A 24,067-nucleotide genomic window follows, 5' to 3' on the forward strand; every position below is an offset into this window, starting at 1 on the left:
CCCTTATTAAAAACTACACAAGTATCATCAGCAAAGACTGGTGCTCTAGTGTATGAGAGTGCTGTAAGTCATGGAACTGGGCGCCTATGCTTGGACATTTTTGTTTTAGGTTTGGTGTTGTTAAAACACCACTGCAGTGAGAGTGTATTTGAGCATACAACATATGTCTTCTCTCTCTCTCTTTCTCTCTCTCTGTGTGTGTGGGGGGGGGAGGGAGGGAGGGAGGGAGGTGGGTCTTATGTATTGTAGGCAGACCTCACACTCGCTGTGTACCTAAGGATGACCTTAATTTCTGATCCTACTGCCTCTGCCTCTTGGGCGCTAGGACGACAGGCAGGTACCAGCACACCCAGTTTATGTGGTGCTAAGGCTGGACCCAGGGCCTTGTCCAAGCTAGGCACATACTCCACCAACTGAACTGCATCCCCAGCCCTCTTTATTTTAATCTTTGGTTGCTGCTGCTGCTGTGGTTGTTTTGAGATCACCCAGGGGAATATGGCAAGATTCTGTCTCAAAAAATAAAGCAGAGGGGCTGGAGAGATGGCTCAGTGGTTAAGAGCATTGCCTGCTCTTCCAAAGGTCCTGAGTTCAATTCCCAGCAACCACATGGTGGCTCACAACCATCTGTAAAGAGGTCTGGCGCCTTCTTCTGGCCTTCAGGCATACAGACAGAATATTGTATACATAATAAATAAATTGAAAAAAAATAAAGCAGATAAAACAAACAAGAACTATCCATAGTCCCAATAGCCAGAAACAACTGTCCAAACACGACCAGGTTTCCTGCCAGTTAATGGTCATAATAATTTTACCAAACTTACATTTTATTGGCTGCCAACTATTCCATATTTCTGCTATTGTAATGTTAGTCTGGACAGTTTCTGATTTGAAATGGCGTGGCTGTGTGGCGTATCTTTTGAGGCTAGCATTTGCTGGGAAAGAGAGAGTGTAGTCAGGCCGGAGGAGATATTCATGGAGAGGCAAAGTCCCCCAGAGCTCCCTTTCTGCTGCCTCCCCGCTGACCATGCTTCTCTGTGCCATAGAGTCTTTGGAGCTGATAGCCACAGCAGCGGAGCACTCCAATGCTGCCATCCGAAAAATGGTAAGTGGCCCCTCTAGCCCTGCCCTTCCTTGTCCATCCCCCTGTGGTAGCTCTGTCCTGGGATGGGGGGTGGTACGGTGAGTTTGTGACTTGATGACACTCAAGGGGAAGTGTTGCCCACCCCAAGCTTTACCTCTTACTCACTGCCAGGAACGAATGCACAAGCTTCTGAAGGTCTATGAGCTGCTAGGGGGTGAGGAGGACATTGTCAGTCCCACCAAAGAGCTCATAAAAGAAGGCCATATACTTAAGCTGTCAGCAAAGAATGGGACCACTCAAGACCGATACCTCATATTAGTAAGTGCCAAGTGTGGGCTTGTGGGTGGGCAATGTTCTCCGTTAATACATAGATGCCCTGGTAGTCATTCAAGAATAGACTTCTAGCAGGGCGGTGGTGGTGCACACCTTTAATCCCAGCACTCGGGAGGCAGAAGCAGGAGGATCTCTGTGAGTTCGAGGCCAGCCTGGTCTACAGAGTGAGTTCTAGGACAGGCTCCAAAGCTACAGAGAAACCCTGTCTCGAAAAAAACAGGCCTCTAGCCAGCTATCTTTTCTTCCATTGAATTTTCACTATGTGAGCTAGATTTGTTTTTTGCTTTTATAGATTCTGTAATTACAATTTAGATGTGATTTGGCTAAGATTACCCACTAGGAAGTAATTCCCATGACTTTTCCTACTTGAAATCCTTCCTCCATTTGTTGCCTTAGATCCTTAGCAGTTGTATGAGGGTGGGGAGACTCACCATCCACACTAAGCCCCTGCACATGTATCCCAAATCTTTTCCTTCCTAGTTCAACGACCGCCTCCTTTACTGCGTGCCCAGGCTGCGGCTCCTTGGCCAGAAGTTTAGCGTGCGGGCACGCATTGATGTAGATGGCATGGAGGTGAGTGCCATGAGTGAGGAATGGAAATGTGGGGGCAGGGCATCGGGATTGGGAAGAACATGTTTACTTTGACCCCAGTCTATGTGTGCATGTGTGCAGGGCCTTGTGGAGCTCTGTAGACTTTACCATGATGCTTTCCTCTTCTGTACAGCTAAAGGAGAGCTCCAACCTCAACATGCCACGGACCTTCCTGGTGTCAGGAAAGCAGCGCTCTCTGGAACTCCAGGCCAGGTACCTGTCCTTGCCTATACCTTCCCTCCAGCTCACTCTTTACTTCAGTTCTGCTGAGCCATTCCAAACCTAGAGTGCTTTCCAGAGAAAGAGTGAACACCTTTCCCCAGAGATGTGGACTTGCTCTTCAGCTATGCGTGAGTCCCTGAAGACTACACACCAAGATGCATGGTGTAGGAAAATGTTGCACTTCTGTTAACAAAGCATTTGGAGAATGAACAAGCAGCATAGAGTGGGTTACTTAGCTCTATCATGAATAACAAAATTGCAAATGGCTATCACCACACCTGGCTACACCATCAGTCTGTTTTAAGGTTGAAGAAATTAAGGCACCTTGCTCTAGATCTAGCTAGCAAGGATCAGAGCTGAAATTAGAGCATAGGCTACCTCAGCCTGGCACATAGACTCCTAACCACTGTCCATACGGCTTTCAGAGAGCCCAGGTGAAGTGTGTAACAAGGTCGTGATCAGGGCTGGAGGTTTTACACATTGGTACATGGCTATTTTCTGATAGGTTACGCAGAGGGAGAGGTGACTGATGAGGCCTGCATGGAGGCAGAAGGGAGAAGAGACATAGTAGTTGGGTCTTGAAGCTCTGAAAGACCAAGAGAACTTTCCTGAGGCCCAAGTCTCCAAGGTGTCCAAATGACTGGTGTGAGCCACATACCAAGTTTCTTAAACATTTTTATTTTTTTCACGACAGGATTTCTTTGTAGCATTGGCTGTCCTGGAACTTGCTTTGTAGATCAGAGTGGCCTCTAACTCACAGAGATCGGCCTACCTCTGCCTTCCTGAGTGCTGGGATTAAAGGCGTGCGCCGCCACTACCCAGCTTTATTTAAAGGTCTATTTTGATTGTTTTAAAATGTGTATGTGTGTCTACAGGGGTATATGCAATGAATGCAGGTGACTCTGGAGTCTTTAAGCAGTAGCAGGTCCACTGGAACTGGAGTTTAGGGAAGTTATAAACTGCAGGACATGGGTACTAAGAACTGAACGTGGGTCCTCTGCAAGAGCAACATATACTGAGCCATCTCCAGCCACCTAACTTTATTTTTCTTGAGACAGGGTCTTACTGTATAGGCTGGCAGGCTTGCTTATGTAGAACAGGCTGGCCTCAAACTCAAAGATCCACTTGCCTCTGCCTCCAGAGTGCTGAGATTAAAAGTGTGTACTACCGCCGGGCAGTGGTGGCACATGCCTTTAATCCCAGCACTTGGGAGGCAGAGGCAGGCGTATCTCTGTGAGTTCGAGGCCAACCTGGTCTACAAATGCTAGTTCCAGAACAGGTACCAAAGCTACAGAGAAACCCTTGTCTCGAAAAACCAAAAAAAAAAAAAAGTGTGCACTACCACACCTGGCTCCATTAATTATTTTTAAGATAACTGATTGTTATATTTATTAGAAAGTTTTAAATGTTTATGGGTATTTTGCCTGCATGTATGTCTGGCAATATGTGCATGCCTGGTGCCTGAGGAGTTCAGAAGATGGTGCCAGGTACCCCGAAACTGGAGTTACAGATGGTTGTGAAGTGGTGCAGGGAATGGAATCAGGGTCCTCTAGAAGAATAGCAAGTGCTCTTAACTGCTGAGCCATCTCTCTAGCCACTTAAAAAATGATAATGAAAACTTTCAGTCTGGTATGGTGGCTTATCTATAATCCCACCACTTGAGAGGCTGAGGTAGGAGGACTGCCAGAAGTTCAATGCAAGACTGGGATACAGTGTGAGACCTTGTCTGAAAAAAATGAGGGGGAGGGCTGATTTTAAATATACAAAAAATTGTACAAGCCGGGCGGTGGTGGCTTACGCCTTTAATCCCAGCACTAGGGAGGCAGAGGCAGGCGGATCTCTGGGAGTTTGAGACCAGCCTGGTCTACAAGAGCTAGTTCCAGGACAGGCTCCAAAGCCACAGAGAAACCCTGTCTCGAAAAAAAAATTGTACAATACACACCCATATTCTTAGGCATAGCTTAGCTGGTTTTCATCTTGGGATCTTGTAGAATCAGCTGATAGCTTTTAAAAAAAAATCCTGATGTCTAGGTTTCATCCCCAAAGATTCTGATTTAATTGGTCTGCATATATTCTCCACAAGGCTCCTCAGGTGACTTCATGATACAGAATCATTGATTTAAGAGCCATTAACTAGGGTAGCGGAGAACTTGCTTAGCATGCATAAGGACCTGGGTTCTATCTCCAGAATCACTCTTCTTTCACATACAGAAGATAGCTATTGACATTTTACCAGATAGATCTTTTTTGGTTTGGGGACTTTTTTCCCCAGGCATCCTTGGAATCCAGAGTTCAAGTGGTCCTCCTGCCTTAGTCTCCCAAGTAAGTGGGACTAACAAATATGAACTTCGTCTTCATACACTTCATGTACGAATTCCACCATAATTCTTAAAAGTCAAAAGCAGTATGTGTCCACTTAATATAATGATCTGCATTTGCATCCATTTTCTGGCAAATTACATAATTTTATTCCTTATGGAATAAAAACTCCATAATACACACACACACACACACACACACACACTTTCTTATCTAGTCAGTTGACACAACCCAGGGCTGATTTCATAATGGCTGTTGTGAATAGTGCTGTAATAAACATAGATGGGCATGTAGTCTCTGTGGTATGCTGACTAGAATCTTTCATGTATATACCTAGGAGCTGGGTCAGTATTTGAAGTATCACCATATCTGATTTCAAAAATTTCGAGACCAGCCTGGTCTACAAGAGCTAGTTCCAGGACAGGCTCCAAAACCACAGAGAAAGCCTGTCTCGAAAAACAACAACAACAAAAAAAAAACCTTATACTATAGAGCCTTAATTGAATAACATGGTGCTAACACAAAAACAGACATGTAGATTGATGGAATAGGATATAGGATGTACAAGCAAATACACATAGCCATACCCAGCTAGTACAAGTCAGCCCTGAACTCCTGATCCTGTCTCTACCTCCTAAGTGCTGGGTTTATAGATGTGCTATCATGTTTTACTCAGCCACTTGATTTTTGACAGAGATGCTAAAAACATACATTGTAGAAAAGACAGCTTCTTCAACAGATGGTGCCAAGGAAACTGAATATCCAATGACTTTAAAAAATGATTTTTAATTATGTGTATGAGTGTGTATCTGTGTATAGGTTTGTGCATCTGAGTGCATTTGCCCACAGAGCTCAAAGGCACTGGATCACCTCAGAACTGGAGTTACAGGTGGTAGGAGATGCTCTGTGTGGATGCTAGGAACTGACCTCTGTGAGGTTACATGCTTTTAACCACTGAGCACACTCAATGACTTTTTAATACATTCCAGGGTAAGTTGCAGGCTTTACCATACATCACCCTCCTCAATTGTTTGGCATGAAAACTATTAACTAGAGTTTAGTACTTGTTTCAGTACCATCACCACAACCTTTTCTTGGTGAAATTTCCATAGTAAAATGCACAGGTCTTAAGTGTATCACAGCTGAGTTTTGACCAACATTTAATTACAATGAACACCCATTAGGGTGTGTGTCTGTCTGACTGTGTGTTGCAAGTGCTGGAGACAGGACCTCACATGATAGATAAGCATTCAGCCACTAACTTACATCCCCACATCACTCAGTGTTGACTCACATCATTAATTTTTCATGCAGTGGTCTTAACGGTGCCGTCAGATTTTCCTATTAGAAAGGCACATTTAAAGCTTAGAATATAGATGTGGAAGGAAAATAAGAGTCCATATGGGAGAGAGCAAAGAGTGAAGGTCCTATTCGTATTGGGTGGTTGATAAGGTTGTACCAGGGCAAAGGCCTTGGAGAACACAAGGCTATGGAAGACCCAAGGAAGAAGAGCAGAGGAAGTCAAAGCATGTATTATAGCACATGCTGGCTGGGCACTTTCCAATCATGTTAGTGATGCTCAGAACAGAGTGATAAGCACCATCTTTGTGGAAGGAAAAATAACCTGCCTTTTGCAAAGTTGACATGTTAGCAGTCATTGATAGAGTTCTTTCATGTATGTCCCATACACTCACATATACTTCACCATTACCTCCCTCTGGAAATCTTTCTTAAAAGCCTCACTCAGACTCAGGTTGAGGCAGTGCCCGTCTCTGCACTCCTCAGTCTTTCTCATCTAGTCTCAGCACAGATCCCCTGGACGTGGTCCCTGTGTCTCCTCTAGTGCAGCATGAGCTCCTTGAGGGCAAAGTTCCTAGTACTGGCCTCTGGAAGACATTGTTGAATGAAAAAGGTTACACAACTTAAGTGAAGAGGTAGAGTCAAACCTAGGTCCTAAACTCTAATAAAACACCATCCCAGCCGGGCGGTGGTGGCGCACGCCTTTAATCCCAGCACTCGGGAGGCAGAGGCAGGCGGATCTCTGTGAGTTCGAGACCAGCCTGGTCTACAGAGCTAGTTCCAGGACAGGCTCCAAAGCCACAGAGAAACCCTGTCTCGAAAAACCAAAAAAAAAAAAAAAAACACCATCCCAGTTGCCTTTTGTTGACCTGCCTAACCCAATGCCTTTCTTTTCTCCCCTACAAGGACTGAAGAGGAGAAGAAAGACTGGGTCCAGGTAACACCCAGGGTTTTGTGGGAGGGGTATGGAAGGGTATTAATAACCCCTTAGGGGCTGTTAGACTTTTCTTTCAAACTACCTAACCAGACGGGCCTGGACAGCAGATGCTATTAGCACACTCTTTCAGACAGACAGCTAAAGTCCTGAGGTCATATAGAGACATTCTTTAAAAAAAAGCCAGCTCCTCTGCATCAGGCTTTATAAAAGCTTGCACCTAAGCAGCAGCCAGGAAGGCCGTCTGAGTTTTCCAGCCACCACTCCCCTGTCACATCTTATAATTACCAGATGTAGACCTGGATTTAGGGAGGGATTTTCTCACTCATATGAGTATGTTGGGCAGAGCTGGGTCTAGAACTAAGGCATACCTAGGAAGGTGTGGTGAGGGTGGAGATGGGTGTCTGCGGCGTGATCTGACCTCTCATTCCTCACGCCTCTTCACCAGGCTATCAACTCTACCCTCTTGAAGCATGAACAGACCCTGGAGACTTTCAAACTGTTGAACTCAACAAACAGGGATGATGAAGATACTCCCCCTAACTCTCCAGTAAGAGCCCTACTATCCCCCCTCCCCCCCAGTACTGGGATCCCTTTGAGGCTCCATGTTCTACCTTCCCTTGAGATTATCTTTTCTTCTCAGAAAATAAGGACTAGAGAGAGATATTGCAGGCCCCTAAAAGCAGTCTTCTGTTGGTAGGGCTGCAGAGACTGTACCCCAGAAAGTAAAATGACTTGCCTCCAGTAAGTGTGGTGGGGCAGAGCCAGACCTTCCGTATATATGTGTGCTCCCCAACCCTGTGACGGTTCAAGCCATGGAGCAGTGGCTGACCTGGGCTGAGGAGCTGTCTCTGACCCGGGACCTAACCCTCCCCCTAGAACGTGGACCTTGGGAAGAGGGCACCTACGCCTATCCGGGAAAAGGAAGTCACCATGTGCATGCGCTGCCAGGAGCCCTTCAATTCCACCACCAAACGCAGACACCACTGCAAGGCCTGTGGGCATGTGAGTGTTGGGAGACAGGGGCAGAGCTAAGGTGGGGGCAGCTGACAGCCTAAAAGCCCACTTCTGATTGGGTACCTTCCGAGAAGGAGGCTGCAGGTTGGCTGTGGTACTTGATAAAAGGGAAAAGCCAAAGGCAATTAGGCTGTTCTTGCCCACTTGCTGCCCCAGGTGGTCTGTGGAAAATACTCTGAGTTTCGGGCCCGCCTCATCTATGACAACAACCGTTCCAACCGTGTGTGCACTGATTGCTATGTGGCCTTGCATGGAGCACCTGGGAGCAGTCCAGCCTGTAGCCAGCATACACCGCAGCGCAGGAGGTCCATCCTAGAGGTAAGAGTTCCCAACCACAATCCCCAAAGTGTACCCCAGCTGCTTGAGGTCTGAACATCTCTTAGACAACAGGGTGCTGTGTGCACTCACTAATCAGGTGATCCAGGCTTGAGACAAGGAAAATGAATATAAGGGTTAAAAGTAATTTTTATTAAAGTACTCTACACATTTAACCTTCACAGTAACTAGTCAACCCATACTCATGCTTCATTTACATATGAGGAAAAACTGAAGCCCATAGAGGGTATTTGGCTAGGCTGCACAGCCAGAAAAACACTGCTAGGTCCTATCTGAAACAAAAATCTCACTGCATAACCTAGGCTGGCTTTGAATTTCCAATTCTTCTGCTTCAGTCTATAGGATTTTTTTTAAAAATACCCAATTGCCTTTTCTTAAATTATGAACTAGGATGAGTAATACAACATAAAAAAGATGTATTACTTAACCCAGAAGATGCCACTGTCAATATTGATGTTTCTTATCTTTCTAGGACCATGAATATACACAATTTGGGTGACTGTTTTTTAAATAAATCAAGGTATCCCAAATATAAGGGAGCTTTCTCTTTACTAGGACTATTTTAAATGCTTTGTTTATGCTAATTGAGATCTCAAACACCCTCTGTGCTCTTCTCACAAGTCCTGCAATTCATCTATTGTTAGGATTCTGGGACAGATGGTGTTAACCAACTCATCCCTTTAATCGCGATGTTAGAAGGACTTCTCAGAGCAGGCAACGAGTATATAATGAAAGATGAAAAGGTTAGCTGTGAATGTCACTTAGTCTGTACAGTGTCTGGCCAGCATTTCCATGCTCCCACTGAGGTCTGCATACCCCCTTCCACTAGCTGTTAGAGGCAGTAGCCATTGTTTACCTGGGTGACAAAGGCTAAATCATTTCTGCTACATATGCTTTGCTACCTTTGTCTGAGACATAGTCCATATGCTATGGGGCTGATTAAGCCAAGAGCAAAGCCTTCTGTCAACACTGATGTACCATGTCTCTGATCACAGAAACAGGCCTCGGTGGCTGCTGAGAACAGCGTCATCTGCAGCTTCCTGCACTACATGGAGAAGGGTGGGAAAGGATGGCACAAGGCATGGTTTGTGGTTCCCGAGAATGAACCCTTGGTGCTGTACATCTATGGAGCCCCTCAGGTGTGCATCCCACTCCTTCAGTTTTTCCCACCCATCTGACAAAGCCACACTGCCCCTCCTTTGTGTGCTTTGTCCTCTAGGGACAGAGTGAGCCTAGCAAAGGGAAAAATCAAAACCCCTATCCTTTTGTGATAGAGTATGTAGAGACAAGTGTTTAGAGGCCAAGGTCTGGAGGGAAAATGAGGGTAAGGTGAGAAGTCTAGCTTTGTGGAGAAAACAAACAGGGAGACAAGCACTTCTAGGTCTGACTTTAGAGAAGAATGTGCAGACAAAGGAAATAGTATAGACCTGAGTCTATAATAGTGAAGACCAGTAGTTGGTTTGGGCACGGGAGGAAACAGATATGGAAACCAGCCTGCCTTCTAGTCCTAGTTCAGCCACTTCAAAGCAAGGGTCTTCAGCAGAGGAAACAAGAAAACAAAGTTGTTTCATTGGGCAAAGGGCACAGTCCAGCCCCTGGATGACACTATTTCTGTCCCTCCTCCCCAGGATGTGAAAGCCCAGCGCAGCCTGCCCCTCATTGGCTTTGAGGTGGGGCCTCCTGAGGCAGGGGAACGTCCTGACAGGAGGCATGTCTTCAAGATCACACAAAGCCACCTAAGCTGGTACTTCAGCCCAGAGACAGAAGAACTCCAGCGGCGCTGGATGGCGGTGCTTGGCAGGGCAGGCCGTGGGGACACATTCTGCCCAGGGCCCACACTGTCAGAGGACAAGGAGATGGAGGAGACACCAGCGGCAGCCTCAGGAGCCACTGCTGAACCTCCTGAAGCCTCCCAGACCCGAGACAAGACCTAGAGGGTTTGGGTGGAACTGGAAACTCCTGCCCCACACTCCAGATGCCCATGTTCAATTGGGGGCTCCAGCCCACTCCCAATGCAGTCAATACTTGAATTCCCATCACGGGCACTTTCAATCCCGAATGCTGGGTCTTGGGTTTTTTAATTCATCTTTTCACAAAATGTGGGCTTTTAAAACAACTATTCCTACATTGATGTTAATTTTTTAAATCCCTGTCCCCAGGGAGGGCAGGAGCTAATTGCTAGACTCACTTGAATTAGGCTGTTTCCTCCCAATACCCCAGATCCTACTTCCACCCAGTTCCCCCCAAAAGTACCAGTGGCAGGAGACCTGGATTCAAGTGCCAGCTCTGCTACTGACCCTGGAACCCCAACCCACCCTTGTCCCCTCTGCCAGTGTCTTCACATGTATGACTTTACATGGGGTGGTGACTAGGCCCTTCCTGCCTTTCCCATGGCTTATAGCTTCTACCTAGCCCCAAAGCAATCCAGTATTTTATCGTCCAGACCCATGGCAGGGCCACTGGGCAGGACGGGAATGGGAGGGGGGAGGACAATGGATACTGTTTTTTAAAGAAAAATACAGTTTATTTCAGGCTTACAGTAACTTTCAGAGCACTGCTATGGTCCTTCTGTTTGTCCAAAGTCCAAGGTTACTGGGGGTGGGGTGGGTGCAAAAACTATTCTTTCACTGAACTCTGAAGCTCAGCTCTCAGAAGGCCGATTCCAAGGTTAAGTCATGGATTAAACAAGAAGGTGTTATGTTATTAAGGTCTTAAGCCTCATCCCTGGACTTAAAACAGCCCAACTTTCTCAAGTTCACCACTTAGTCAAGCCCTCCAAACTCAAAAGTATTCAGGGTGGGAGCATTCACAGGAGGATGCGAGTTCTGGGCAGGGTAAAGAATTGCTCCATGGGAGGTTGGGGTGGGGATATTGGGGAGGTGCCACACTTACTCTTCCAACCATGTTTATCTCACCATTCCCAATCCAGCCAGCCTCCCACTGTGGATTCTCGTCCTTTCCACAAATGTACCTGCCTACTGTCCACAAGTCTGGCTTCCACTCCAACCACAGCCATAGCCATCACCCATCTTGACATTCACAGCACCTACGAGGCACTATGCTGGGAAATCTGGTCTTATCTCTCATATGGTACCTTAAGGTTCAAGGGACTGGAATAGGTCCCATCAACACAATCAAGGCTTTTCTTCCCCTGGAGGGAAGGACAGGGGAACAAGGTAGGAATATGGTTATCAGGATAGAGGTGTATAACCCTCCAAAACAGCCCCTATAACTCTCTCACAATACCCAAGCCATTTACTGCCCTACTCATTTCTTTCTCCGGACAATGGTCCAACCGTCTTCCACTATATCCTCTTCCTTAATAGTCTGGGAGTCTGGCTCAGGCGGTTGAGGCTGGGGGCAGATCCCATCCATCATGGCCCCATCATTTGTAGCTGTCACCTAGAAGGAAAATATGAGAGCACTAAGTAATTACCCATGCTCTGCTCCCAACTCTCCCACGTCTATGTGAACTCTCTTTCTTGATAATAACACCACTAGTAGCTATAACTATCGCCACTTCCCTGGGAATCTAGTTCTCTTCCAAAAATTTAGCATTTAACATTTGCAACCACACACAGGCACCTCTTTTACCTCCATTTCTTCCACGCTGTCTACTTCATCTTCATCCACATCAGTTTCTCTGGCTGTCTGTCCTGGGGTAGCAGTGACTGTGCACCTCTTTTCGTCGATCTCAGAGGTCAGCTCCAGCAGAGCAGCTACATCACCATTCTGGAAGTGGTGGAAGATGGTCTGTAGCTGCTGACTCACCTGCCAAGGAAACATCCAATCAGTTTGGAGCTTTCAGATAATCTACTATAAAACCAGCCTCTGCTTACAACAGAGTAGAGAGGGGGTTGGAATTTTCCAGAAAAAAAATCCCCTAAGAAGTTCATCCAGGCAGCTAGGCAAAGTGGTGAATGCATGTAATGGGGAGGCCTCTGAGGCAAAATTGTGAGTGTGAGGTAGACACTGTCAAACTAAACAGCTCAGAGTGGTGGCGTATGTGTCTAATCCCAGCACTCAGAGCGCAGAGACAAGTTCTTTGAGGTCAAGGCCAGACTGGTCTACATAGAAAGTTCCAGGCCAGCCAGGGCAACATAGTAAAACCCTGTCTCAAAAAATAAAGCAACAACGAAGTCCAGTGGAGCAACCACAAATCAAGGGCTTGGGTGAAGGTGTGAGGGCCTCCCGGAAGAGAAGGTACTAGAATTTCACACCTATAATCCCAGTACTTGGGAGGCTGAAGCAGGATGACTGCTATGAATTTGAGGTTGGCCTGGGCTACATAGCTAGAGAGTAAAACACTGTCTCAAAAAAAGAAAAAGGGAGAGAAGATGCAAATGAATGATAATCTCACCAGGGTGAGCAGTGTTAATCAGAATAGGAATGGAATTTGATCTGGCCCTGCTTGTGGCATGTGGGGAAAATACCTGGTTGAGAATGATCTAAAGAGAAATAAAGGTAACATTTAAAAATGCAATAGGGAATCTTGTCTATGCCTCAAGAAAAGAATGGTCACAACTAAGAATCTTGTCCCAAACAGACAGAAGAGCGAGCAGGCAGGGGGTTGACGGCTGTCTTCATATGCTCACCTGGGGCAAGCTCCCATCTTCCACAACTGTATCAAACTCAGTGGTCATCAGCTCCCCAAGGAAATCTTCCACCTCTTCCAGCTCTAAGTCATCTAAACAGGAAAGGATAGGCCCCTTTAGTCAAAGACCAACTTCATCAGTGCTGCCCTCTATTCTTCCATACCTGCCTGCTATACCTGGTTCCTAGGTAAAGGTATGGTGAGCCCTTATTCACTAAAACACCCTCTTTTCACCTTGCCTGTCCTAACCAACCTCAGCCTTAGGTGACCTTGAAATAGCCTTGAGCCTCCAATTTCTCAGTTCTAAAGAGAGGCAAATGGGACCCCCTAGGGGTCTGTTAGGAGGACTCCTCCAACACAAGCTTGGCTTGGCTCAAGGGAGAGGAGACCCTAATAATAATTTGCATCACTTCAGAGTTGAAGTATTTGAAGTATAGAGACCCTTCACAGCTGGGGCTCCATGAATACAGGAGTCCAGAGACTCAAGGATGCTAGCTAAGAAAAAACTCGGTACTTGATTGTTTTGTTTGTTTGTTTCAGTGCTGGGGCTCAACCTCAGGGTCCGGCACCTGCTGAGCAAACACTCAACCACAGAACTACACCCTCACCTGGATGTGCTACTTTTAAAAATGAAATCATCATAACTGTAATAACCATCTTTAAACTTCGTGACTCCAGCTAAGCCCTGTTCACTGGGCCTGTTATCTTACGGGCCCATGCTCTGTCTTTTCTGAAAAAGACTAACTTTCTCTTCCAGATATAACTCTTCCACACTGTGTTCATGTCTCTCTTCCCTCAGGCTAATTATCTAGCCAGATGTTAGACAGGTGCCTCAAGTCCCCATATCCAAAGCCACATTTATTATCCTGCCTTCCACACCAGCATCTTATCCTCCAAGGTTCCTCTAATGAAAGTTTCCTAATCTACCCTGCCACTCATCACAAATCTGTCTCTTTCCCCAACCTGCTCTATGGACAAGTACCCTTTTTCTTGACCACTCCCACTGCCCTATTTTAGACCTTCTTTTCTAGACCAAAACAGCCTTCTCATGAGTGTTTCCTTCTCATATTCTACACTACCTACTTTCTGAATTTTCTAGCTAGCAAACACCATCCTATTACTTACCTTAGAACCTGCTCAGGAATTTTATTACCAATTGTGAAGTTCACCTTTGATAAATATTCTACTGAGTTTAAGGGGTTGTTTTTTCCTTTTTTTTCATTCATTCATTTATTTATTTAGTATACAGTATTCTGTCTGCATATATGCCTGCAGGCCAGAAGAGGGCACCAGATCTCGTTACAGATGGTTGTGAGCCACCATGTGGTTGCTGGGAATTGAACTCAGGACTTTTGGAAGAGCAGGCAATGCTCTTAACCGCTGAGCCATCTCTCCAGCCCTAAGGGGTTGTTTTGTTTCTGCTACAGGTATCATGTAGGCCCAGGCTAGCATCAAACTATGCAGTCCAAGGCTAACCTAGAACTCCTGGTGATTGGCGATCCCCCCCACCTTTCACCTCCTTAATGCTATTATAAGCATGAACCACGATGCCTGATTAATGCGGCTCTGGGGATTAAAACCAGGGTCTCTTATATGTCTGGCAAGTACTCTAGCAACTGAGCCACACCCCAGCTCAATTTTGCTGAGTTTTAACGAGGATTTCATGAAAAACAAAGATAGGATCAAGCTCACACCTTGTAATCTCTGCACTCAGGAAAACAAAGCAGGAGGAACATTAATTCCAAAACAGTCTGGAGTACAAAAGCAGATACTCTTCTCAATTACTACTACTACTATTAACAACAATAAGAAAAACATCAGCTTGGAAAAAGCGTGTATAATTTGACCGGTGAAACTTTCTGCATTGGACATCTAACTGGACAGGTCTATAGCTTGAATTGTACCAACACTGGTTTAAAGGCTACAGTCAAGGCACATAAGGCCTCCCATCTCTTATCCTTTAGGGTTAGGGTGTCTTTGTAAATGCACACGCATGCTCTACCACTCTTCCATTCCCTTACTACAATACAGGGGACCTTTCAGAAAACAATGCTATCTCAACTTCTTTGAGTGTGCACAATGTCCTTACCTAGTTCACCCCTTTTTATTAATACCCACCCCTAATCACTACTCTTACGAAGGCAAAAAAAAAAAACCCACAAGAAACGGGGCTGCCAGCCTGGTCTACAGACTGAATTCAAGGACAGCCAGGGCCACACAGAGAAACCCTGTCTCAAAAAACAAACAAAAGAGGCTTCTCCTCAGGCTCAGATAACTTGTGAATTCTGAGCACCTCTTATCGCAACGCTTACCATCCAGTACTTTTAACTATCCACTTGCTTATCTGAAACCACCCACTAGATACACTCCCTCAAAACTAGGCTATTAATGGAGGGTTTTATAAAAACTACAGCATATAATACTTCTACTAGGTCCTCTTGTTCTTATTCCCCACTAAGGCAAAACGAAGGCTGTAGATCTTTGCTGTAGAAGTAGCCATATGGAGTTACCAAGTATAGGCACTTGGAATGTTGCGAGACTCAAGAAGTGCCCATTAAGACCTTTAAAAGTCCAGATTGTAAAAATTTAATTCTAAAAATGTGTTAAATGTTTAATTCTTTTTTGTTTTGGAGACAGGGTTTCTCTGTAGCTTTGGAGCCTGTCCTAGAACTAGCTCTTGTAGACCAGGCTGGCCTTGAACTCACAGATCTGCTTTGTCTCTGCTGGGATTAAAGGCGTGCACCACCACTGCCCAGCTTAAATGCTTAATTCTTATGACACACCAAGATTTTGGATGAGAATTTTTTTCATATATATATATATTTCATATATATATATATATATATGTTTCATATATATATATATATATATATATGATGTTTTTCTTGCATGCATGCCTTGTGCACTCACTATGTATGTGTCTGGTGCCCACAGAGGACACAAGATGGTGTCAGATCCCCTGGAACTGGAATTACAGTTATGAGTCACCATGTGGGTACTGGGAACTGAACTCAGGTCCTCTGTAAGAACAAATGCTCTTAAATGCTGAGCCATCTTTCCAGTTGTGTTTTACTTACTTGTTAATTATGTGTATATGCACATGTGTGCAGATGAAGATGACTTTGGATTCTCTGGAGTTACAGGTGGTTGTAAGCTACCAGACATGGGTGCTAGAAACCTAATTCATGTCCTCTGGAAGAGCAGGAAGCTAAGCATCTCTCCAGCCCCTTCTTTTATATTTTTGGTTGTGAGCCTAGCCTTTAACGGCCGAGCCATTCCTCCAGCCCCTTCTTTTAAAGACAAGTTCCGGTTATGTAGCCAAGGCCGACTTCAAACTCAGAGCAGTTCTCCTACCTCAGTCTGCCTAGTGCTGGAATTACAAACATGGCCCACATGCTAAGCTTTGGATGTGAATTTAACACTACTGTATTTGCTTCTTTCATTCATTTATTCATTCATTCGTAGTAGTGGGGGATTGGACCTAGAGTCTCATAAGGAAGTAGTGGGTAAGCACTCCATAGAGCTAGATACCCAACTGTTTATTTTTTATTACGAGGTCGTGGATCAGGCTAGTATGGAACTGGGGTCCTTTCGCCGCAGGAGGAACTGAAATTAAAGGACTGCGCCACATGGCCTGGCTGCCTTTTATTTTATCAGAGGTACTGCTTTTTAGTTTTGGTGGTGCTAGGGACAGAGCCCAGAAACATGCACATGCTAAGAAAGTGCCCTACCGGTGGGCTACACGCCTCACACAATTTCATGACGGTGTTTCTTGTGGAGAGGAAGCCATCTTAAGTGACTCAGTTCTCTTTCCATCGGTCCCATCTATCAAATTCGGATCATTATGCTTGCCGATCTTTGCCCATGGAGCCACTCTCCCCTCCCCTGATCAGCAATCTTAAGTTACACAATAGGGGTGGGACACATAACATCGCACATTTCTATCAGTCGGATATTTTCATAACCATTTTAGGAACTCTGGAACCTTCTGGAAGGTAAAATGTGTTGTCCGGGAACATAGCACTATTCAGTGTCATTGCCTGTAAAGCACTCTCAAAACGCACGATTCTGATTCCAAAGTCACCATTCATTCGACATGAGAAAGCGCGGGCTCTCTAGGACAAAGCCTCACCGCTCCAAACCCCGACAGACAGACAGACAGACAGCAACGTCTCACTCACTCACCATTGGCGATGAAGTAATCCTCCATTGCACCCCCCAGCCACTCGGCCTTCTCCTGGCTGTGCACGCCCCCGAAGCCATTCTCCACAGCGATCTGTGAACACAGGCCCAAGCCAACCGTGACGGCATGGAAACCGGAGTGGCGTGGTCTGCCCTGGCCTGGGAGGCTGCCGCCTACGCCGCCCAGCCGAGGCTCTGGCGCCTCGCCCGGCCAGCTCCTGTTCTGCCGCAGCCCTGATCGTGACCCCCCGCTGTGGCCCCACTCACCTGCAAAGCAGGCCAAGCATCTAGAGCCGCTCGAACAGCAGCTACGAAGAGCTCTCGCAAGTCTTCTGCCGCGCCCGCCATCATCGTTTGGGTCACGTGGGTCCCAGGCAGCCCAATTACTCGGCAGACGTCGCCAGGCAGAACGAGCCAAAAACCAATTCTGGGAACGCAGATTCGTTTTCTGCTGACCTGGCAGCAAGACCAGAACAGTCGAAAATTCTGTTAGTGATAGATGACGTCACTTACCGCAGTAAATCCTGATAATTAAATTTGAACCTGGAGCCGAGGACTTAGGGAGCATAGCCGAAAAAAAGAGGGAGAGAGAAATAGGGAGAACTGAAGGGAGGAGGAAAGGGAGAGGAAAGAGAGGATCTACAGTTGAGGGCCCTTTAGAGGTTCAATGAATAAAATCAATTGCCACCATGCTTGACCTGAGTTTGGTCCCTAAGGTCCACGTGATGGAACTCGAGAACCGACTCCTGCAGTTTTCCCTGTCCCCTCCACATGCGTCATGGCATGAACAGGTATGTGCATTCACATGCAATAAATAAATGTAATTTTTAAAAATTAAAACTACATTTCCAAGCCGGGCGGTGGTGGCGCACGCCTTTAATCCCAGCACTCGGGAGGCAGAGGCAGGCGGATCTCTGTGAGTTCGAGACCAGCCTGGTCTACAAGAGCTAGTTCCAGGACAGGCTCCAAAACCACAGAGAAACCCTGTCTTGAAAAAACCAAAAAAAAAAAACTACATTTTCAAACAGCATTTTAACACTTGTATAGAACATTGCCACCAATAGCAGTCGAATATATTTTTGTCTTGTTAATACAATATTTGTCTTCTCTCTCAAACCCCGAAACAACTACTTTCCCCAGACTTCCTGAGAAGGTACAGGTAAAGGAACTGTTAATCCCAAAGATGGGAGGAGAAAAACCACTGACCCCCAAATCAGCATGGGCAATTTAACTAAAACAAGCAATTAATTAAAACATGCTTTTTATTCATGAGCACGGGCTGCCTCCCCTAAGGTGAGATTTGGGAGCATTGCATGTGAGGCAGACAAGGATTTTTGGTTCAGGGCTAGGGGTTTGCAAATGGAGAAGATAGGTGGGGTCACAGGAGCAGAACAGAAGCATAACAAGTTAGTCATAACAACCTCCTGAAACATACGTGATTGCAGGTTTGGCATAAAGTAATCAGAAGAACAGGTGATCATAACAACCTTTTGAAACAAAGGTAGGGTTGCTTATAAATAACTTGGAAACAAAGACATGGTTGCTGCTTCCTGGAATGGGCAGTACAGACTACATTTGTAGTTAAGGTTACAGGTGGGGCATAGCCTAATCCTTGAGAAACAGATTTAATCATAAACAGGAATGGGCCTAGTTTGTCTTTACTATAAGATGGCTTTCAAGGCCAAGATGGAGGCAGGCTGGTTCTTCAGCACACACAGGACAGAGGAGACATGAAAGGTCGAACTCGGGCAAGTAGAAGAAGATATGGCTACTTTTGCTTTGCAAGGCAAAGAGAATGAGAAAGGGCACCAAACAGCAAAAGGGCGCCATCACTTCTGAGAGGGCAAAATCCAGACTCAGAGAACTGAGGGACTAAGACTTCCGGACAGGCAGACAGATAGGTAGAGATGCCATGACAAGATGAAAATGATGGTGAACTTCCAGGACAGAAGTTTGCTTCTCCACCTTCTAGCATGAGTGTCTTCCTTCTCACCCTGCTAACCAGAGATAAAAGCTTTCTGACTTAAAGGCCTTGTAGGCTTCTTCTCCTGCCAGTAGGGTCCCTGCTGACTGACCAGCTCAACAAAGTCAAGGCCACATCAGGACATGTTACACAATAGTTGTGGGCCAATCAGCCATCCTGTCTTCAAACTGACCAACCCTAAATTAGAGGAGGAAGACATAAGCAACAACCAAAAGCCGACAAGGAGAAGCGGACCTTTGCTTTCCCCGTCTGTTTCGCTCTGTGTGCTTGCTGTATGCTGTCCTTCCTCACCCTGAAAGAAAGCTTTTGTTTCTTCACCGGGCTGCTTTGGCCTGCTGTGTTTGAGAATTTCCCAGCTGTTACCTGTTGAGCTTGAGATGTTTCCTACTTTTTACTTCTTTAAGTGACAGAGAAAACAAACGCAACCAAAAGCTGTTGTTTCAGAAAAGGGTTCCCAGGATAAGCAGGGAGAAAGCTCGCAAACACAGACCCGATGCCAGCCCCAGAGCCAGCCACCCACCGAGCTGTGGGTGTTCCAGCCCCCATGGGACTTGGCTGCTGTATGGAAGTCCTTTGAAAGAGCTTTGGTTTGGAAGCTTCAGCTACAGACAAATGAGGTCAAGGGATGTGGGACCGCCAAGCTGCCAAGGTTCTCATTCGTCACAGGGTCTGGTCAGTTCAGTGCCACTGAAGGCAGCAGTGGGCACAGTAGCTAAGAGGCGAACCTCACCAGGGAGCTGGTGGGAATGAACTTGGAGCAGGCGTGCTTTCAGAAGAGGAGAGCTGAGGTAAGAGAGCTGCTCCCAGTCGGAGAACCGGAATGCACATTTTAACAGCATACTACACACACAAACATATTTTTTTATTTATGTGTGTGTGTTCTCTCCTTTCACCAAGTGGCGCTCTCTCTCTATCTATCTATCTATCTATCTATCTCTATCTCTCTCTCTGTCTCTCTCTCTTCAAGACAGGGTTTCTCTGTAGCTTTGGACCTGTCCTGGAACTAGCTCTTGTAGACCAGGCTGGCCTCAAACTCACAGAGATCTGCCTGCCTCTGCCTCCTGAGTGCTGGGATTAAAGACGTGCGCCACTGCCCGGCACAGACGTAGCTTTTCTTTTCTCAAGGAACTTCAGTTTACACTGTGTAACCATGACTGATATTGCATTCTGGCCCTCCTAACCCCATCCTCCTAAGTCCCAGCACTAGCCATGCACTGCCACACCTAGCACAGAATACATTTTCCTGAAGTTCACAAGAACATTCTCCAAGACACACCAATATCATAGTCCAGACGGCAGAGCCCAGTAGGTTTTAGAGGACTAAGGGCTGACCATGCTGAGGTCCTAGACTTTTATCCCTAGACCACAAAAGAAAAAACTGAAAGAATATGAAGCAAAATGAAATTAGTAAGAGAAAGAAACTTGTGAAATCCACAAATTTGTGTAAACTTATGCACTGCATTTTGTGGAAATAAAAATCAAAGAAAAAAATCAAAGAGAAATTGGAGAACACACTAAAATGAATTTTAAAAACCTAGCATACCAAAATTTATGTGATACAACTGAAGTACTTAGGGGACAAACTTTTAGCTTGAGACGAGAAAGTTCAAGCTGTAAATATTTGAAAAACATATGGGCCAGCACCACTCCCAGCAGCCCCAGTTCCCTCCCTGTCAGGTAAAGCCTTGACTACACTGCGGGAAAGAGCTTCAGGATGGTCCAGCATTATGATATGAGCATCCAGTGCTATCTGATTTTATGACACGGCCATTATGATATATGGTAAGCAAAGTTAGCGCTTATTCAACTACAAGCATTTAGAGGGAGGAACACTTAGGAAAGGAAGGGTTTGTTCTGCTGAACACAACAATAAAATGACCCTGAATGACATTGGGCTATCCCCATAGATCAGTGTCTCACTCATCAGAGAAGACAGAGATTCCTGTCTGGACAATCACTGTGTAAAGAGTGGGAGAGTTGGGGCTGGAGAGATGGCTCAGTGCTTAAGAGTACTGACTGCTCTCCCAGAGGATCCGGGTTCAATTCCCAGCACCCACATGGCAGCTCACAACTGTCTGAAGATCCAGTTGCAGGGGATCTGACACCTTCACACCAATGCATATAAAATAAAGTTAAATAAGCCATAAATTAAAAAAAAAAGAGTGGGAGAGTTTTGTACACTCAGTCTTTTCCAAATAGGTCTTCTCTGTGTAACAGTCTGGCTGTCTTGGAACTCACTTTGTAGACCAGGCTGGCCTTGAACTCACCTGCCTCTGCCTCCTGAGTGCTGGGATTAAAAGCCTGTGCTACAATGCCTACCTTGGAATGCTCAGTCTTAAATGGGATGTCCTCATCAGAACGCCGCAGAAGAGTAGGCAAAAAGATTATAAGAGCCAGAAGAGATGGAAGACATCAAGGAGACAAGACCTTCAAGACACAGCAGGACCAATGCACGTGGGAACGCACAGAAAGTGGGCAGCATACACAGAGCCTGTGGGAGTCTAAGCCTGATGGGGCTCCAGTGTTTAGAGGGGAAATAGACACAAGCCCCCATTCCTAGTCCAGAAGGAATCTCCAATTGACACTTGCTCAGAAAGGAATGGGTATACAAAACACACTTAAGGACAGGCTCCACACCCAGCAGTAGATAGCCAAGAACAACAACAACAACAATGAATTCAACAGAATGTAGTCTTTTCTTCTCATATCGCTTTGTTTGGGCATTTTTGGTCTTCCTGGCCTTTTGTATGTGATGGTTTCTGATTTTGTGTTTTATGAGTTTCGTTTTTGTTGGGGGTGTGTGTATGTGTTTCTTGTGTTTTTTTCTTTGTTTTTTGTTTGTTTTCTAATTGTGTTTCGTTTGTATGTTTGTTTTCTAAACAGAGAAAGGAAGGAAGAGGAGTATGGTGGATGAGGAGAAAGAGTATCTGAGTAGAGCTGGGAGAGAGGAGACTGTGATCAGAAGGGATTTGGTGGTACTATGTGAACTCACATATTGGTTATTGTGGGTAAGAGTCAGAAGAAAGCATAAAAAGAAGCCAATATAACAAGTGATTAGTATTGAGTCGACAGAAGTAGAGAGGAATGTAGAAAGGAGAACTGTTGGGGGCAAAGGGAACAAGAGATGGGAATGTTTGTCTGAAGGTAGACTGGAGAGAGACAGCTAACCACACACTGTTCAACAATGTAGTAGTGACCCCATCTCTCAGGGGGCTGAGCTGCAGACATCCTGCAAACCATGCCGGTCTGTGTTCTTTGGGAGAGGAAAGAGGAGAAGGAAATATTAAGGAGAGACAACTGACGGAGAGAAACAGGACAAGTGGCCATTTCAAAAGGATTCCTGCTGTGTCGGCAGCTTGACAGCCCAAGGCCTTCTGTGAACCACACTCTTCAGAAATTCAGACCAAGAGTCATGGGGCCATGGAGAAGAAGCATTGAATCAGATCCACATAGTAGTCAGCGAGCTGAAAACTTGGTAGGAACTAAAGACAATAACAGAACTATTGCAGAGTTCAATCAGTTCATGGGATATTGGGGAAAATTGCACAAGAGTTTCCGAAGATGGAGCTTCAGGGCATCTTTCTTCTTATCCCAAAGCACAGCGTCCTTCCCTTTTAAACTAGCTCTCTTTCTCTCCCTCCTCCTCCCCCACGTGTGTGTGTGCCTGTGTGCGCGTGTGTGCGTGCAGACAAATGAATGCAGGTGCCTGTGGAGCACAGAAGGTGTGTCAGATCCCTGGCGGCTGGAGTTACAAGTGGCTGTGAGTCACCTGACATGGGTGCTGAGACCTGAGATCCCATCCTTCACAAGAGCAATATAGGCGCTTAGGCACTGACTCATTTCTCCAGCCCCAGGCGATTCTGGCAGTGGCACTAACCTCTCTGTCTGTCTCCATCTCTCTTAGATTTTCATTTTTTTTCCTTCGGTTTTTTCTTTTGTTTTAAATTTAAGTTCTTACTTTTGAGATTATAGTATAGTTACATTTCTCCCCTCCCTTTTCTCTTGCCAAACTTTCGCTGCTCATCTTCAAATTCATGGCCTCTCTTTCCACTAATTATGATTGCATGCATCGATGTTTGTATATACACACACATATATTCCTAACTATAACTTGTTTGGTCCATAAAATGTTACTTACGCATATTTTCAGGGTTGACCATTTGCTGATCTCCTTAGCAGTTACAAGGTGCTTTCTCAGGATTCATCTGTCTGCACCTTTAAACTTTGTCTTTTCAACACCCAAATCTCCTTGCCCTCTCTGCTCCAGCTGCTGCCTGGAGAAGCAGTGACAATGACACTGCCCACATACCCCCATCCAAATCTCCTGCACTAAACACCTGAATCCAGCTTCACTCCAGTTTTCAGGACACATGTAGGACAAAACCAGGTTCTTTGATCTCTAGCCTGGTTCCTGGTAGAGGGTTTTTTGGTTTGTTTTTTTTTTTAAGATTTATTTATTATGTATACAATGTTCTGCCTGCATGCATACCTGCAGGCCAGAAGAGGGCGCCAGATATCGCTATTGTAACCTTTGGCGTAGCAACCAGTGCTCTTAATATCTGAGCCATCTCTCCAGCCCCCTTCCACCGTAGAGATCTTATTCCTTCTGAAACAGCAGGAGCTGGATGGGTACTGTCTGGTTTCTCTTAGTATTCTTGCCTTCAAACTTCCATAAGAATACCCCGTTCGAGGCAGAAGCAGGTGATTCTCTCTGACTTTGAAGCCAACGTGGTCGTCATAGTGAGTTCCAGGACACCCAGGGTTACAGAAAGAAACCCTGTCTCAAAGAACTGAAACAAAAAACAACGTCCCATAAAGCTCTACTTATAGCATTCTCGGGCTTTTTTATTCCCCAACCCCAAACATTTTCCTATTTCATTCACAAAGCAGCTTCAAATATCTAAGAAATATATAGTCAGTGTCTTGGGTTTTTTTGTTGTTGTTGTTGTTGTTGTTGTTTGTTTTTGTTTTTTGTTTTTCGAGACAGGGTTTCTCTGTAGCTTTGGCGCCTGTCCTGGAGCTAGCTCTTGTAGACCAGGCTGGCCTCGAACTCACAGAGATCTGCCTGCCTCGAGGATCCCTGCTGGGATTAAAGGTGTGCGCCACCACCGCCTGGCATCCTAGTTTGTTTCTATTGCTGTGATGAAGACCATGACCAAAAGCAACTCGAGAAAG

At 45.7% G+C, this 24,067-nt stretch overlaps 2 protein-coding genes across 2 annotated transcripts in view; one reads left to right on the forward strand and one right to left on the reverse strand.

Moving 5' to 3' along the window:
- The window catches only part of LOC121443082 (FYVE, RhoGEF and PH domain-containing protein 1-like), a 42,885-nt gene extending 32,081 nt beyond the window's left edge, over positions 1 to 10,804 (forward strand). Inside the window, exons 9-18 of the mRNA XM_041644766.1 lie at positions 1,044 to 1,102; positions 1,253 to 1,399; positions 1,895 to 1,987; positions 2,139 to 2,218; positions 6,752 to 6,782; positions 7,228 to 7,329; positions 7,659 to 7,784; positions 7,953 to 8,114; positions 9,128 to 9,271; positions 9,761 to 10,804. Coding sequence (XP_041500700.1) covers positions 1,044 to 1,102; positions 1,253 to 1,399; positions 1,895 to 1,987; positions 2,139 to 2,218; positions 6,752 to 6,782; positions 7,228 to 7,329; positions 7,659 to 7,784; positions 7,953 to 8,114; positions 9,128 to 9,271; positions 9,761 to 10,066 — 1,250 coding nt within the window. The 3' untranslated portion in view covers positions 10,067 to 10,804. The remainder of the gene's footprint in view (positions 1 to 1,043; positions 1,103 to 1,252; positions 1,400 to 1,894; positions 1,988 to 2,138; positions 2,219 to 6,751; positions 6,783 to 7,227; positions 7,330 to 7,658; positions 7,785 to 7,952; positions 8,115 to 9,127; positions 9,272 to 9,760) is intronic.
- Positions 10,805 to 10,836: 32 nt separating this feature from the next.
- On the reverse strand, positions 10,837 to 17,259 carry LOC121443081 (pre-rRNA-processing protein TSR2 homolog). Its single transcript, XM_041644765.1, has 5 exons — positions 17,176 to 17,259; positions 16,912 to 17,002; positions 12,728 to 12,819; positions 11,727 to 11,903; positions 10,837 to 11,534 (listed from the first exon to the last, which is right to left on the reverse strand). Exons 1-5 carry the CDS (start codon positions 17,257 to 17,259, stop codon positions 11,400 to 11,402), a joined length of 579 nt encoding a protein of 192 aa, XP_041500699.1. The 3' UTR covers positions 10,837 to 11,399.
- Positions 17,260 to 24,067: the final 6,808 nt, after the last annotated feature.

Source organism: Microtus oregoni, unplaced genomic scaffold (genome assembly GCF_018167655.1).
Source record: "Microtus oregoni isolate MIOR12 unplaced genomic scaffold, Mior012 000099F_ref0000060, whole genome shotgun sequence".
Taxonomy (NCBI): Eukaryota; Metazoa; Chordata; class Mammalia; order Rodentia; family Cricetidae; genus Microtus; species Microtus oregoni.

Coding starts and splice junctions, on each gene's coding strand:
- LOC121443081 (XM_041644765.1), bottom strand. CDS start 17,259: ATGATGGCGGGCGCGGCAGAAGACTTGCGAGAGCTCTTCGTAGCTGCT. Junction 17,003..17,175: donor ATGCTTGGCCTGCTTTGCAG/GTGAGTGGGGCC, acceptor CTGTGTTCACAG/ATCGCTGTGGAGAATGGCTT. Junction 11,904..12,727: donor AAGATGGGAGCTTGCCCCAG/GTGAGCATATGA, acceptor TTTCCTTGGCAG/GTGAGTCAGCAGCTACAGAC.